Raw genomic sequence first — 14,337 nt, 5'->3', positions numbered from 1 at the left:
AGCATCTGCCACTGGCCACTTTCTGAACTGGGAGACCAGACTGCATGGAGAACTGGGCTGACCCATTCCAGTGGTTCCTGTCACAAGCCCTTCATGGAGGTCTGTCCATAGCTGTCGGGGGCAGTAAATTCCCACAAATGGTGCTGCCCCTCCCCACTTTACATTTCCACAGTCTCTCCCCAAAATGGGGGGGTTTATCCTTCATGATAGGGGTGTCCTGTCCCGGTTGCATGCCATGCACAGAAGAGATGCCAATTGGGCCATTTTTGATCCTACTAGCAGATGCTAACCTTGGAGATGCTAGATGCCAGGTTCAGCTGAACACACATATGCTTTATTTATGGAGCCTTTTCAGATATGTTTTGTGCAAACACAGTACACTCCCCCATATACATTCAGAGAGGAAGGTAAAGAAAGCTCTCTGGTGAGTAAGAGACATGCACAAGCAATCACAAAAGCAAACTTAACGAGGAGTCCCATAGCACCTTAGAGATGAATGGATTTATTAGAGCACAAGCTTTTGTGAGTAAAAACCCACTTCATCCGATGAACTGCTGGACTCCTTTTGTTTTTATCACTACAGACTAACATAGCTACCCCCGAGACTTTTTAGAAGCAAACACGTAAATTTTAAATCACCAGAAAGAAGAGACTTCTAATGACGGCTCTGGCAATGGCAAAGGCAGGGATGGACGGACGGAGACTGTTAAAAATTTTCTTTGAAAAACCTGAAGTTGAATTGCTCGCAGTGAGCCTTGACTACCTTAGCAAGAGCTGGAGACCCACAGAAGAACACTTGGACTTTCCCTTTATTTTCCTCTGCCATCTTGTGGAACACCTGGAGTGAAAGGGGAGAAGAGAAGAGAAGAGAAGAGAAGAGGGTAAGGTCCATTTTAACATCTCATGTGAACATCATTAAATGTGCCGTTGGTTCTCTCTCTCTCTCCCATCTCAAAGCTAAGCCTGGTCACACAAAGCACCGTCTAGGGAAACTCTGGTCCTGTATGGCCATTAACAATCACTAGGGAGGGTGGGTTGTTGCCAGGGCATGGATAAACTGACCATACAACAGTCTTAATCGGTAGACATGAAAATGAGTCTGCCATCAAAGAACTCCACAGAGTTCCCACTTCATCAAGAACCACCAGAAACCCTAACTGCATCATTCTGAGTTCGGTCCCCAAGCAGAGCTTCCATTGACTTGGCCAGGAACCCCCCTGGCTGGAATGGTAGAGATTAGCCTTGGACTGCCAGGCTGACTTTACTGACACCATTGCGAATACACACACACGCATGACTACTCTGGAGTTACTCCAGCTTCACTTAGCTCAGGGTGGTTGTGGTGGGTGCCAGGGCCAATCAGAAAGAGGGAAGTGGGTGCTATTTGGCCTTGGCCTCAAGCTCAAAGAGGGGCTGAAATTTAGACACTTGTTCATTTTCTGGCATTTGATAAGTTTTGCAAATCCTGTTTATGAGCGTCCCTCAATAATTGTTGCATGTGCACAAAACAAGGTTCTGGATTATTAATATTCAAATTATTTCTCTTTTTTGAGGGGTGCCTTACTTTGTTTTCATGTGTCATCACTTTTTAATATTTATTATGGATAGGGTCCTCAAAAGCTGGAAGTGTCCCAGCCTCACTGGACACTGTCTGGTGGGTGCCTCACCAACAGGAAAGTGGCAAAAGCTGTTTGCTAATTGGGTTCCAAGAACTGTTACCTTGCTCCAATCCGGCCGGCCTGGCTGCGTTCTGGTTCTGAGTCCTGTGATAGAGTCTCTCTTTTCTTTCTTAGCCAGCAGATCTAAAGCCATCTGCAGCCCAATAGCCTTCATATCATTCTTACTGAGAGCCGAAGTCATGTACATGTGCAACTCTAGAAAACGACCTGTGCATTTAAGGGGAAAGAAAGCTGAGCCTACAGAGTTCAGTTGACTGGGGGAGATTGGGGGGTAGGAACACATGACCTATGAGGAAAGGCTGAGGGATTGGGGCTGATTTAATTTGCGGAAGAGAACACTAAGGGGTGATTTGATAGCAGCCTGCAACTTCCTGAACCGGGGTTCTAAAGAGGATGGAGAGAGGCTGTTCTCAATAGTTACGCATGACAGAACAAGGAGCAATGGTCTGAAGTTACAGTGGGAAAGGCCAAGGTTGGATATTAGGAAAAACTATTTCCCTAGGACAGTGGTGAAGCACTGGAATGCGTTACCTAGAGAGGTGATGGAACCTCCATCCCTAGCAGCTTTTAAGTCCTGACTTGACAAAGTCCTGGCTGGGATGATTTCGTTCAGGTTGATCCTGCTTTGGGCAGAGGGTTGGACTCAATGACCTCCTGAGGTCTCTTCCGGCCTGAGGAGTCTATGATTCTATGGTTAGTGCAGAATTACTAACCAAGGCAGGATCAAAACACATAGCCACCAAACCTACCCAACCTCAGCTAGGAGAACACCTGTCCCTGGGAAAGCAGGCAGAACAACCGTTCACATCAGCCAGACAGATCCGTTTCCGGTCTATACCCCAGCCTAATGTTCTAAGTCCCATCCTCTAAGTAGAAGAGTCTCCCACCAATCCACAGACCCTGACTGGATCGTCCTCATGTCACTTTTGGAAGGAAGGTGCTGCCTCTGGAAGTGCAGCCTGCATGTTATCAGAAGAGTAGCAGTAGCTGGTAGGACAGAGCAGCAACGCAGGGTTATTTGGTGCCCGTGCCCCAGGCAGCTGGGGGTTCCCACCCAACCAGTTGCACAGAGCTCTCCTGCCAGGAGCAAAGTAGTCCATGCAGAGGAAGGAGTGTGGGGTTGGCTGGCAGTCGGATCAAGGGGACCCGGGCCAGGCTTTAATCTGGCCCTGGAGTTCCCCCTCCAAAGGCCCTGCTGTGAGCTTGTGGAGCACAACCACAGTGTGCCTTGATGGAGTCAGAGCTGGGAAACAATAACTGCAGCTCACAAATCCCGCTCCCCTGCTGCTTCTTTTCCTATATTTGCAGATGGGCCACCTGCCAATCACCCACCTACAGGGACCCTGCCACCGCCTGTGTTACTGGAGACACTTGCCCACAGCTGGGTGTGCGACATGGAGATGGAAGTCAGTAGCATTCAGACCTGCCCACTGGCCTGCGGGAGGGTACAGCAAAGCACTGGCAGAGCTGCCGGGCTGCCACTCACCCTCCGGTTCCTCATCAGCCTGCTCTATTTCCAGCTGCGTCAGCAGGCTGACAAACCACTCGAAGGACTTCTGGTCCCGGTTGATCCAGATGAAGTCGACCTGAAAGCAGGATGGGTGCATTGGTGCTGCTGAGCCCCACGGTTTCATACCAAACGACGGGTCAGTTGACTGTTGGTGTTTGCTCCTTTCGGGGCCCCGGGCACGGCTCTCTGCAGATTGGCAAACTGACAAAGCCAAAGTGCCTCAGGGCTCGCGTTCACAACAGACAAGAGCCAGGCAAGCTTGGGATGGAGCTGGGTTCTAACTGTGTCTCTGCCTGAGCCTTTACGCCACGTTCATCACCATCAGACCTGGTGAAGGCGCAGGATGGTTTGCATGCAGCTCGCAAGTCCTATAGGCTGGGCCAGATCAGCCATGGCTAATGAACATAGCTTCAATGTACTCTAACAGGCTACACCAGCATATGCCAGTTGATGTCAGCCCCATTGCCTGGGGCCACGGTGCATTCAAAACTGTATTAAAATTGTAAACCATCACTTACAATTTTCAGGGGCTTTCTAGGGACTGCTTGCTGGGAAGGGGACTCTGTAGGGGAACCTGCAATCTGGGAGCAGCACTCAGTCTGCATACATCCAGCCTAGAGCAAGGGGAGGTGAATCGTCATCCCTCCCTTATGGAGCAGCCTGCTTTCTCTCTCTCTGTTTTTGGTTCTTGTTTGTGTATTAAGGTTCTGGATTCTAAGAAATAAAGTTGCATTACATTGTAACCTTCCAGAAAGTGTATTTTATGTTTCAATCTAATGCCTCTTTCTGTGTGCTGTGTGTGTAGCTCTCGGGAAGTGGTGTTTGTGCTTTATTGTTTAGTAAGGCTGTATCCAAATGGAGGACAGAGGCCTAGACATCTTGGCAGAGGTATACCACAGAATCCAAAGTCCTTAAAAAACTATTGGATGGTTTATACCTTTTTTATTATTGTTAGAGTTACAACACAGACGCAATGGCTTCATTAGGAGTCTGTTGGCATTCCTATTAAAATTGACTGCAGCAACTCCAAAAGGTACATTGGTCCCTTAATTGTGGCCTTAAAAGTCTCAGCCTGGGGCAAGATTTATACTATCACTTACTTTGGCATAAACTTACATCACTCAGGGGAGTGAATCAGTCATTCCCTGGAGCAACGTAGGCCATATGACCTCACTGCCTGTGTGGACAGCACTATAACATAGTTACCGCCTCACAGAGAGGTGAATTTATTATGCAGATGAAACAGCTCTCTCTCAGAGAGCATCTTCAGCAAGCGGCTGCGCCAGTGCAGTGCTTCTAGAGCAGACGTGTCCTAAGACAGAGTTTCCGTATCAAAAAGAAGCCATTCTTGCATTTTACGAAGCAGTGCTGTAATTAGAAGCTGGTAAGCCAGCAGGTGCTTGGACAACGCAGAACAAGACACTGATGCAATAAAATGCTCAGATTAGGAGCCCACTGCCCAGAGCAGCTCAGCAGATGTCCTGCAAATATTTACTACCAGCTGTCAGGTTGCCAGTGGAAAACTTTGTGTTATCCTCGTAAATATGTGCTCACCTTCCTAAGCTTCATTTCATCATCCTTGAGGCTCTGACACCATGAGTAGCTACAACTGGGATCCTTTTGCTTTCTTATGTGATACCTAGAGGAAAGTAACACAACTCATATGCGATAACAAGCACAGCCACCTCAGCTTGTTAGCACCTTTCCCCCCTGTTCTCAGTAGTGAAAATTCTAATTAGAATGTCATTAGAGCCGGGCCTCATTTTTCCAAAATTCAGAATTACAACAATTCTTTCCAAGCATTCACCTCTTTAGACCAGCTATCAAAAATACACTTATTCAGCTTCTTTGCAAACTTCCTGTTTGGGGGTCAATCTTCAGTGAGGGGTCTTCCCACTTGGAAGGATGAATTTGGTTTTAAGAACACTTTTTCGCTCACTTGTAAGGATGAATTCATTACCATCAGGGAGAAAGGGTGGTCTAGTGTAGCGACTGCTGGACTGGCTCAGTCACAGAACGTGTGTCTGATCTCAACTGAGTCAGTTGGCCTGTGCTGGGCCTCAGTTCCCATCTGTAAAATGGGGATAACAGCAGTTCCCTACCTCAGAAGGGCCCTCGTGGGGAGCAGTAAAATCCATTCAATAATAGTAAGTGACTCTGCAAAGAAAACTTAATGTTTAGATACTTTAGTTCACCTGCAGATTTCAAAGCACTTTTCAAATAACAGGATCATTATCCACATTTTACAGATGGGGTAACTGAGATACTGGGGCAGAGGTGACTTTTAAAAGACACACAGCAGCCAAGTGGGAGAACCAGAAATTACTTCTAAATCCCACGCCAGCACCCAGCAAATACGGCAATAAGATTGAGATCAGATACAAAAAACTGGCCCTGAATATTTGGCACAGCATGAATCTTGAAACCACTGTCTGGCTTTCACTTGGCAATGGAAGAACAGCCCCACTTCCATGGTGTGACAGGACACACAAGCCCTGCACTGGCACTGGGAGGGTTAATCCCACTCTGGGCTGAGGAGGGCACGCCCCCAGGTTCCTGCTGGGCATACGCCCACTGGACAGCAAATATAAAAGGCAATAACACAGCTCAGACGGGACCTGGGGGGGACAGCCAGAGAGGAAGGACCTGGGACGGAGGCTCCCATTGAAGTGCCTTTGGTACCTTGGCTGGAAAGCCTTGCCTGTCCACAGAGCCCACAACCCGGAGGGGCTGCTTCGCAGAGGAACCTGGTGGCGCCAGCAGACCGTAGATGCCAGCCTCAGGATACAGGGTAGGAAGGGACCCAGAGGGGGCAAGGGAGTGGTATACAGCGGTTGGATTTCCCGCTGACCTGGTGGTGGCCCAACTCCTGCCACTAAGGCCCTAGAGTGGGGCTTAAAGGGGGAAAGAGCCACTGCCACTAACTCCAACCACACTGCCCAACAGCAGGGGTGATGTGCATGGACTCTGGCCGCGAGGCCTCGGTGCCCCGAAGGCCAGGACCGCAGGGGCTCAGAGGCGGGAGTGTGACACACGGATTGGCACGTATTCCACATGCAAGGCCTCACGTGGGCGCGACACCAACCTGTACATGATGCTTTGCAGGATAGAGGCAAAGGGAGTGATGCCGATGCCAGCGCCTACCAGCACGGCGTGCTCCGCGGCGAAGATCCTGCGGGTGGGCGTCCCATAGGGGCCATCAATGTAGCACTAAGAGAGAAGAGAGGCCGTGGTTGGGAGTATACAAGGTACATTTGCTTCAGTTTCACACTAGCGGGTCTCGTCAGTTTCTCTCTAAAATAAGCTGGCTCTGTCATGGAGACAGGCGACAGCCTGGCATTCTTTGCCCCTCCACCGAGCTCCACAGGGGACTGAGGATTAAAGACCAGCACCTTCCTGAAGCTTCTCCGCCTTTCATGGAAGCAGATGACTCTTATGCATAAGGCAAGTGCCCAGCTCCCAACATGGCCTCATTTATTTGGGGGCCCAGCTGGAAGCTGAGCCTGACTTGACGGTCTGCCCTCGATGAGGTGCTGAACCTTCTGGCCTTTGTGGTCCTGCACTTCTGTGTAAGGCAGGCAAGCGTGGGAGCTGCGTTCTCAGCTCGGGTCCATCATTTTAACTCCATGGACTCCAGTGGAGCTCTGCTGACTTACACCTGCAGGGGACCAGGCCCAGGGTTTTTTTTCTGAAAAACGTTTGTCGTTTTAATTCTCTCTCGTATTTCCAGCAGGGCAGTTTAGGCAGCATCTGGTCTGGCTGCGCAGCATGAGCTAATGGAGCTGTGGCTGTGAGTTTTATCATCACTTCAGCTCAGCATCTTGGGCAGAAAGGAGGGAGACAAGAAGCTTTCTGATGGGCTCACTGCCTGCACAACAACTCCGGGAGAAAACAATCAACGCAAACATTGCAAAGCAATTGTTAGATTGGCTTTTCAGGTAGAAATAGCTAGGCACTCTCTTTGGGGTACACATAGGGCCAGTATAGTGCTCCAGCACCGGTCCCAGTCACACCCCAAACACACAGTGCTTCTAGTGGGAGTGGAGGGTCCTATGAGCAGCTGGACAAGGAGAGGAACCCAAGGGGATGAGACTTCCTTCAGTCCCAGATCAGCACTGCTTGTGCACAAAAGGATTACTTACCATAGAAAGAATGTACTGCCCTGTGTGGCTGGTGGGCCCTGCCCATGTGCTCAGGGTCTAACTGGCCATCATATTTGGGGTGAGAAAGACCTTTTCCCCTGGGTCAGATTGGTCAGACTGGTAGCAGAGGGTTCTCCTTCCTTTGCAGTGTAGGATACAGGCCAGGTGCACATGTAAATGAGTGTAAATGGTGCATTTGCTGTAACTTGAGGTCTGTGAACCATAATTTGAGGACTTCGATAACTCAGCCAGAGGTCAGAGGCCTATAACAGGAGTGGGTGGGCAAGGATCTGTGGTCTGCAATATGCAGGAGGTCAGACTAGGTGGTCAGGATAGTTCCTTCCGACCCTCTGTGATCCTGCAACTGGCTCTGGGGCCTGTTTGCCCAGAGCCTGCTGCAGTCTGGTGCTTTAACCAACCATGCAGGGGAGAAGCTTACCTTGATATTACAGACTCTGTGATTCTCACTCTGCTTAGCAGAAATCTGTTACAGAAAGAAACCCACATTACCAAGCGTCAAGCAGATGACATTCTTAGAACGTATTGCATATTGAGTATTAAAGGCACCATGACGCCGGTGCATGGATAGATCACCTGGTAACAGTGAGCTACTTCTTTCCAAAAAACAAGCAGTCCTGTGGCACCTTAAAGGCTAATAAATTTATTTACTAGGTAAATGAGCTTTTGTGGGTAAGATCCACTTCTTCAGATTTTCAGCTATTGATTCTGTCACAGCTGAAGGAGTACTCATTACAGATAAAGAATTTATATGCACCATTTTTTGGGATGATACAGGCAAACACAGCTAAGCCTCTGAGACCATTTTTAATGGTTTCTCTCCCCGTTGCTGTTGAACTATTATTTTTTTCTCCCAGTTAGCAGAGATTCCCCCTACATCAGGTACATCTGAACATCTGAAGATGTGGAAACCTCATGAAAGCTCAGTACCTAATAAATAAATGTGTTAGCCTTTAAGGTGCTACAGGACAGCTTGTTTTTATGAAGCTATAGAATAATATAGTTCTCTATACCACTCGGAAGGATTGATCTTCCGGAGTTCAGTTTTGTACATCTGGTAGGGACATGCAAAATCAACCTATTGGGGTAGGCATCGACCCATGTACTCCACGCAAGACATGAGGAGTAAGGGAGGTCAATGGGAGAAACATTCCTGTCGACCTTCTTCAGTGAGGATGGCCAGGTGAATCGACTGCAGATACATCAGTTCTAGCTATGCAACTGCCGAAGCTAGAACTGCATATCTGCAATCGACCTTATTTCCCTGGTGTAGATGTAGCCTGGGAGTACGTCTTTCAGGTTCTTCCACACTGACAGCAACATTCATTTTGGTTTTCTTGCTCCTGACCCATTCATTGCATCGGGAATGAGTCAATCACAGTATTATTTTAGCAATACAACCTTGCAGCACTGCAAGAGTCACATTCAAAACAGGTGGCCATATGGCCATTCTTCAGAGGGGGACAACATAAAAGTCTGTCCATATACATTCCCCGTTAATACAAGTTATCAGTATCCAAAATGGGAAGGCCCATTAGCTTAGGGGGAAGATTTTCAAAGGCATTAAATCTTAGCCAAGATGTCTGTGTAAATTATCCAGACTGTAACTGAATCAAAGGTTGATTCAAAAATGCAATTATTCAGATTCCCACAAATCATGCATTAGTAAGGCATGGGAGTGAATGAAAGATTTACAAGAATTTTGATCAGACTGACAGTGGTAGAGGGGATCTCTGCTAACTGGGAAAAAAGATAATAGTTCAACAGCAACAGGGAGAGAAACTCATTAAAAATGGTGCATATAAATTCTTCATCTGTAATGAGTACTCCTTCAGCTGTGACAGAATCAATATCCTGAGAGCTCTTCGTATCACATGATATAAACCAGTAAATGTGGTTCTCCAACTTCCTAACATTAGTGTGATTTATATCTAACTTTGCTTTTTTCCCCTTAAAAAGAGACAGTGTGAACCTTTGCTGATTTTAAAAGGACTTAATTTCTATTCCCTGTCTGTCTAAACTGCTCCACTCTGTGTTATTAACACTATTATTAACCCTACTGTGTTATTACACATTTCAGCTTTGTAGAGGAATCTTTTTCTAAAATGTACAATAAGAAATTCATTACTGAGGCACAGTGTAACATTTTCCTTATGTGCCACTTTCCAAATAATGCAAATCAGTAGCAAACACTGATAAAAAGCACCAGCATCACCAGCAGCACCTCTACTCTCTGATTTGCTCACCTTGATCATTTTTTTTCTGATTTGTCCACCTTGATTCCTGTTTTTGGTTCTCTGTGCCTTAAATATTGAGTCTGTTCTGGTATGGCTATGGTCTGAAGAAGTGGGTTTGTCCCACGAAAGCTCACCACCTAATATTATTTTGTTAGTCTTTAAAGTGCTACTTGACTGCTTTTTTGTTTTGATAGTATATAGACTAGCACAGCTTTCTCTCTGTTACCACTGTCTGCATGTGTATTTTCTCTGCAAAGGACAAAAGGTGGCTGTCAGTGAGAATAGTATGTGTACACCTATGAGGGGTTATCACAGTTAGGGTTTTAATCCAGATCATATGTATGTATGTGCTTTAATGGGGAGCACATAGATAGTCACACTGAAGTCAATGGAAATCATCAAATGTTTAAAATTAAAAATGTGAGGCTGTGGGACTGGAGCATCACCTCGCCCTCAGTCTCACTAGGACTACATCACCCAGGATGCCCCACAGCTTTCCCTTTTGCTGGACCATCAAATGGATGACAGTCCCTACCAGAGTGAATCATGGTAGGTGTAGTCTGGCTGTGGAAGCTGTGGAGAATGGGGATTTAAGACACCCAAACCATAACTCCCAAAGAGGCAATTCCGCATCAACATTTTACTTTTGGGGGCCAAAACAAAACAAAAAAGTGGGGGGTGGGGCGGTGGATGTCTGGTTTTTCAATGAAAAGTAAATACTGTCCACCAAACCAGATGCCTTTAGCAAAAAATTGAAGTCAAACCCCAATTTTCTGTTTGGCGGAAAGGTTTTGACCTGTCCTATTGATTCCTGAATGCGGGTCCCAAATGGCCAAACAAGGTCCTCTCCTCTTACTACTCTATCTCTGGCCTAAAAGAGCTCATTCTTAACATCCAGACCTAGCTGGGGTTAATGCAGAGCCTCCTCACCCCAGTGGACCTGGAAGCATATAATCCATGGTAAATAGTCTAGCCATCAAATGAGGGGCCTTTACCTCTCTGGCTTGCAGGCTGCCTTCTTCCTCCCTTTTGGTTATGGTGATGTCAGCAGGTTCACACTCAGAGTACCTGGTGGCTTTGTAAGATGTCAGTTCAATTGTTTCATCCTTACTGGTGGCTACTGACCCAGTCAAACCAGACGAGTGGAAAAGATGTTCCTAAAGCCAAAGTCAAAGAAAACGTTGTGAGCCAGGACAGCTGAGACAGATGATACTTGGATCTTTTTATTGACAGGAGCTGCCAGATCTATCCAGGGCTTCTCTGCTTAATCCCTAGGGCAGGAAATGTCTCTAATGAGAGTTAAAAAAAATTGTTGGGTCATGTGGTTGGGCAGTAATTAAACATGGAACTGTTGGACATTCTCACCTCATTTTTCAGTGGCCAAGACACAGGTGCTCTGGCTTTTTGGACACCCGCCAATGTGATAGCACGTGGGCAGCAGAATGTCATGAGGACCAGGCAACAATGAGACATGGGGCCGGATCCTCAGCTGTGGCTCCACTCAAGTCACTGGAGCAATGCAGATTTGCACCAGCCATGGTTCCCATTTTTTCTAGAAGAGGGAGTGTAGCTTAATGGCTGAAGCACCGGACCAGGGCACTGGAGTCCTGTGCTCTAGGCCCAGTGCTGTCACAGTCCTGGTGAGTGATTTTGGGCAAGTCACTGCACCCATCTGGGACTCAGTTTCCCCTTCTGTAAAAAGGAAAGACTGGTATTGCCGTCTTTCACAGTGCACTTTAACGTGTGCTGGTGAAAAGCACCATAGAAGAGGGAGGGATTATCATTAGATCTTCAAGATAATGGACTGGGAAGGTAGGAATAAATCTAGAGGAAGACACACACCTCCAATTCACAACTTAGCAGTGCCCGTCCAAGGTGAAGCATCAGACACTGAACTCTGGCATTTTCAAAGAGCTAGCAGAGCTCTAAGATGTCAGCCAGCGAAGGCCAGACATTCTGGGTTCACGAGCTACAGACAGCAGGATATTCCTATTTTTTCAAGTGTCCTCAGAATGCAGAAATGAACAGCCTCCACAAGAGACAACATGCTGGGATAAACACAGGCTGGTCCCTCTCCCCAGGCCACCGCCAGCATCATCACCACCAAGTGGCACTGCCTAGTGGCAGGAGCAGGCAATATGATACCCACCTTTCATGAAAAAGCAAACTAAAGACATTGTTATCTGAAGCTATAGAAAGTCCCTTCCTAAAGAGTCCCCTGTATTGCAAACCTGAGTCCATCTGTGGCATCTCTGCTTTCTCAGATTTCTCTTTAGTAGTTTAGGCTCCTGGGTGAATGGTTCAGGGCACCTGAAATATTCATAGAGTCTGTTGGTCCATTGTCCCAGTGATCTTATATGCAGCCAGATGGTGTCTGTGAAACGAAGGTGCACGACGATGAATTAAGAAGGAGCCCTGTGTAGATATTCTGATGAGGGGAACAATGCAGCTGGACTAACTAAAACAGATGGATTAAAACAGGCAAGAAGCAGAAAGATATAATTAAAATTAACAGGCCAAGTACTGGTTTTGGTTACACCAGCGGAAACCTAGAGGGGTTTCTATAAAGTCCAGGGCAGTTACCCAGGACATTGGGGAGAAGATTTTGGCCCAGTATTGAAAGTAAAACTGAATTCCAAGCTTTAAAAAACATCTGGGGGAGTATCAAGGGCTGCTAAGGGAAGCTAACAAAAGAAATGCTCTGGCCATTTCATCGAGGTCAGCCTGGAGTTTAGGTCGCATCCACTGTATCAGCTGCAATCACAGGATCGCTGCATCAGAATCACACATTATCGTTCCAGATAATCAGCCCCATTCTGAGCCTGGAATACACAGCAGTGTTTCACTAATTGCAGGTAAGTTGAGTCATTTGTTTTTGCCCAGAGAAGCCACACTTCCCATGATTCCACATGAGGAGGAAGGGCAGAGCTGGAAGGAAGAGACAGCAGAAGCAGAGGCTGAAGGCCGCTGATGTGAGTTAGCACTTGTGTGCATGCACAATGCCTGTCTGCTTCTTGTTCCAGAATTGTGGTGCTTGCCACAGCTGGGCGAGGACATCCCAGCTCAGTGGTGGGAAACCAGCCCCAAGAGTGGCAAAGAAATTCCTTTCACAAGTGATTTTTCAAAACACCACACACCTGCTTCTTGATGTGCCACAGTGATGTCTACACAGCCAAGTTATTTTGGAATAATGGCCATTGTCCCAAAACAACTTGCAAGCATCTACACAGCAAAACTGCTATTTCAAAATATTTGAAATAGCGGAGGGCTTATTTTGAGTTCTGTAAATCTCATTCTATGAGGAATAGCGCCTCTTCCCAAATACACAAGGAATAGGGTCCATTTCAAAATAAGCTATAGTGTTTCCAGGGGCTCTAATCCCAAATAGGCTCTATATTGTGGACACACTATTTCAGAACAAGTTTTGCTTATTTTGGGGCTTCCCTGTAGCGTGGACACATTAGTCCAGAATATCTTATATTGGAGTAATAACTCTGGAATAAGCTACCCAGAATAACTCTGTAGTGTAGACATACCCTGAGCGAGCCTAATTGAATTGTTCTTGGATATTGAATCACATGTATCAAATACAGCCTGTATGCTGCAAAATCTCCCTGCTCCATAACAAATGGGCTACCTACTATTTATCATTCTAGCCTTTTTTTTTAAAAAAAAAAAATAGTAACCACTCCAATAAATAGCAAAACAGTGCAGTTCTGGTGTCTTGGATAAGCACGTACCTTGCTGCTCAGGAGCACTGCTAATGGTGAAAGGATGCCATTCATACTTTGCAATCGCTGGGATATTCAGGTAAATGTAGTCTCCGGGTTTGTAATGAAAAAACTGTGGTCTCTTAATCACTAGATGAGTCACCTTGATTGAAATCAAAAGCCAAAATGTAGAGACTAGATCTGCACACAAGGAAACTGCTGACTGTACATTACTCTAAGCGGCTTCCCCTGGCATAGCTGCTCTGGAGCACAACAGTCTCTAATGTTTGCTGGCAGTTTTGAGCGTGCAAATAATCATAGCCATATATTAGAGCATGCAGCATTACAGCCAGAACCCCCCCACTGCACAGGTGAGACCTGTATCTGCTCTGAGCTCTGCTTCTATGGAGAGGCCCCTTGGAAAGGGTGCAAGGCTCTGGCCTTTGCATCAGGTTTGCTAGAAAGGCCCTACAAAAGCTGACAGAGGACTGCGTGTAACACACTTCCTTGCAGACCGTTTCATTGTCAGACAACTCTAGACTCAGCTCCACACAACATCTTGGCTGGCCAGTTACTAAATCATGTTGCTGTATCATTTGTTGTGCCTTTCACATTGGCTTGTGAAGCAGTGACCCAAAAGGGAGGTAGGGAAGACAACTCTTTAGATGCTTAAAATAGATTAGTTAATGCCCTGAGCCGTACAGCCTAAGGAATAAAAGCTCTTGCACCAGATGAAAGAACAACAACAACAATCCCTAGCTCTTAGCAGATCTCAAATCACTTTAAGAAGTGTCAGTAACATTATTCCCATTTTACAGAGGGGAAGCTTGGGCACAGAGACTTGCTTACGGTTTAGCACGGGGTGAGCAACCCCCAGCACCCATGCCAAGAGTGGTATGCGAGCCGATTTTCATCAGCATGGGAGGTGGGGGCTCAGCCCCGCCCCTTCACCATGTAGAATCATAGAACACTAGGACTGCAAGGGACCTCAAGAGGCCATCGAGTCCAGCCCCCTGCCCCAATGGCAGGACCGAGTACTGT

General features: G+C 46.9%; 1 protein-coding gene across 2 annotated transcripts in view; it reads right to left on the bottom strand.

Annotated features, from left to right (window-relative positions):
• Positions 1-365: 365 nt before the first annotated feature.
• NOX5 (NADPH oxidase 5) overlaps positions 366-14,337 on the bottom strand; it is a 32,521-nt gene continuing 18,549 nt past the window's right edge. For both annotated transcript variants that reach the window (XM_075006582.1, XM_075006583.1), the window contains 9 exons: positions 13,327-13,459; positions 11,818-11,960; positions 10,582-10,743; positions 7,771-7,815; positions 6,275-6,399; positions 4,744-4,828; positions 3,166-3,265; positions 1,720-1,886; positions 366-838 (listed from right to left, as the gene is read on the bottom strand). In XM_075006582.1, coding sequence (XP_074862683.1) covers positions 707-838; positions 1,720-1,886; positions 3,166-3,265; positions 4,744-4,828; positions 6,275-6,399; positions 7,771-7,815; positions 10,582-10,743; positions 11,818-11,960; positions 13,327-13,459 — 1,092 coding nt within the window. In that variant the 3' untranslated portion in view covers positions 366-706. The remainder of the gene's footprint in view (positions 839-1,719; positions 1,887-3,165; positions 3,266-4,743; positions 4,829-6,274; positions 6,400-7,770; positions 7,816-10,581; positions 10,744-11,817; positions 11,961-13,326; positions 13,460-14,337) is intronic.

This window comes from Carettochelys insculpta, chromosome 12 (genome assembly GCF_033958435.1).
Source record: "Carettochelys insculpta isolate YL-2023 chromosome 12, ASM3395843v1, whole genome shotgun sequence".
In the NCBI taxonomy this organism is placed as follows: Eukaryota; Metazoa; Chordata; order Testudines; family Carettochelyidae; genus Carettochelys; species Carettochelys insculpta.
The sequence above is the reverse complement of the archived record's forward strand: the minus strand, read 5'-3'. Positions and strand labels throughout refer to the sequence as shown.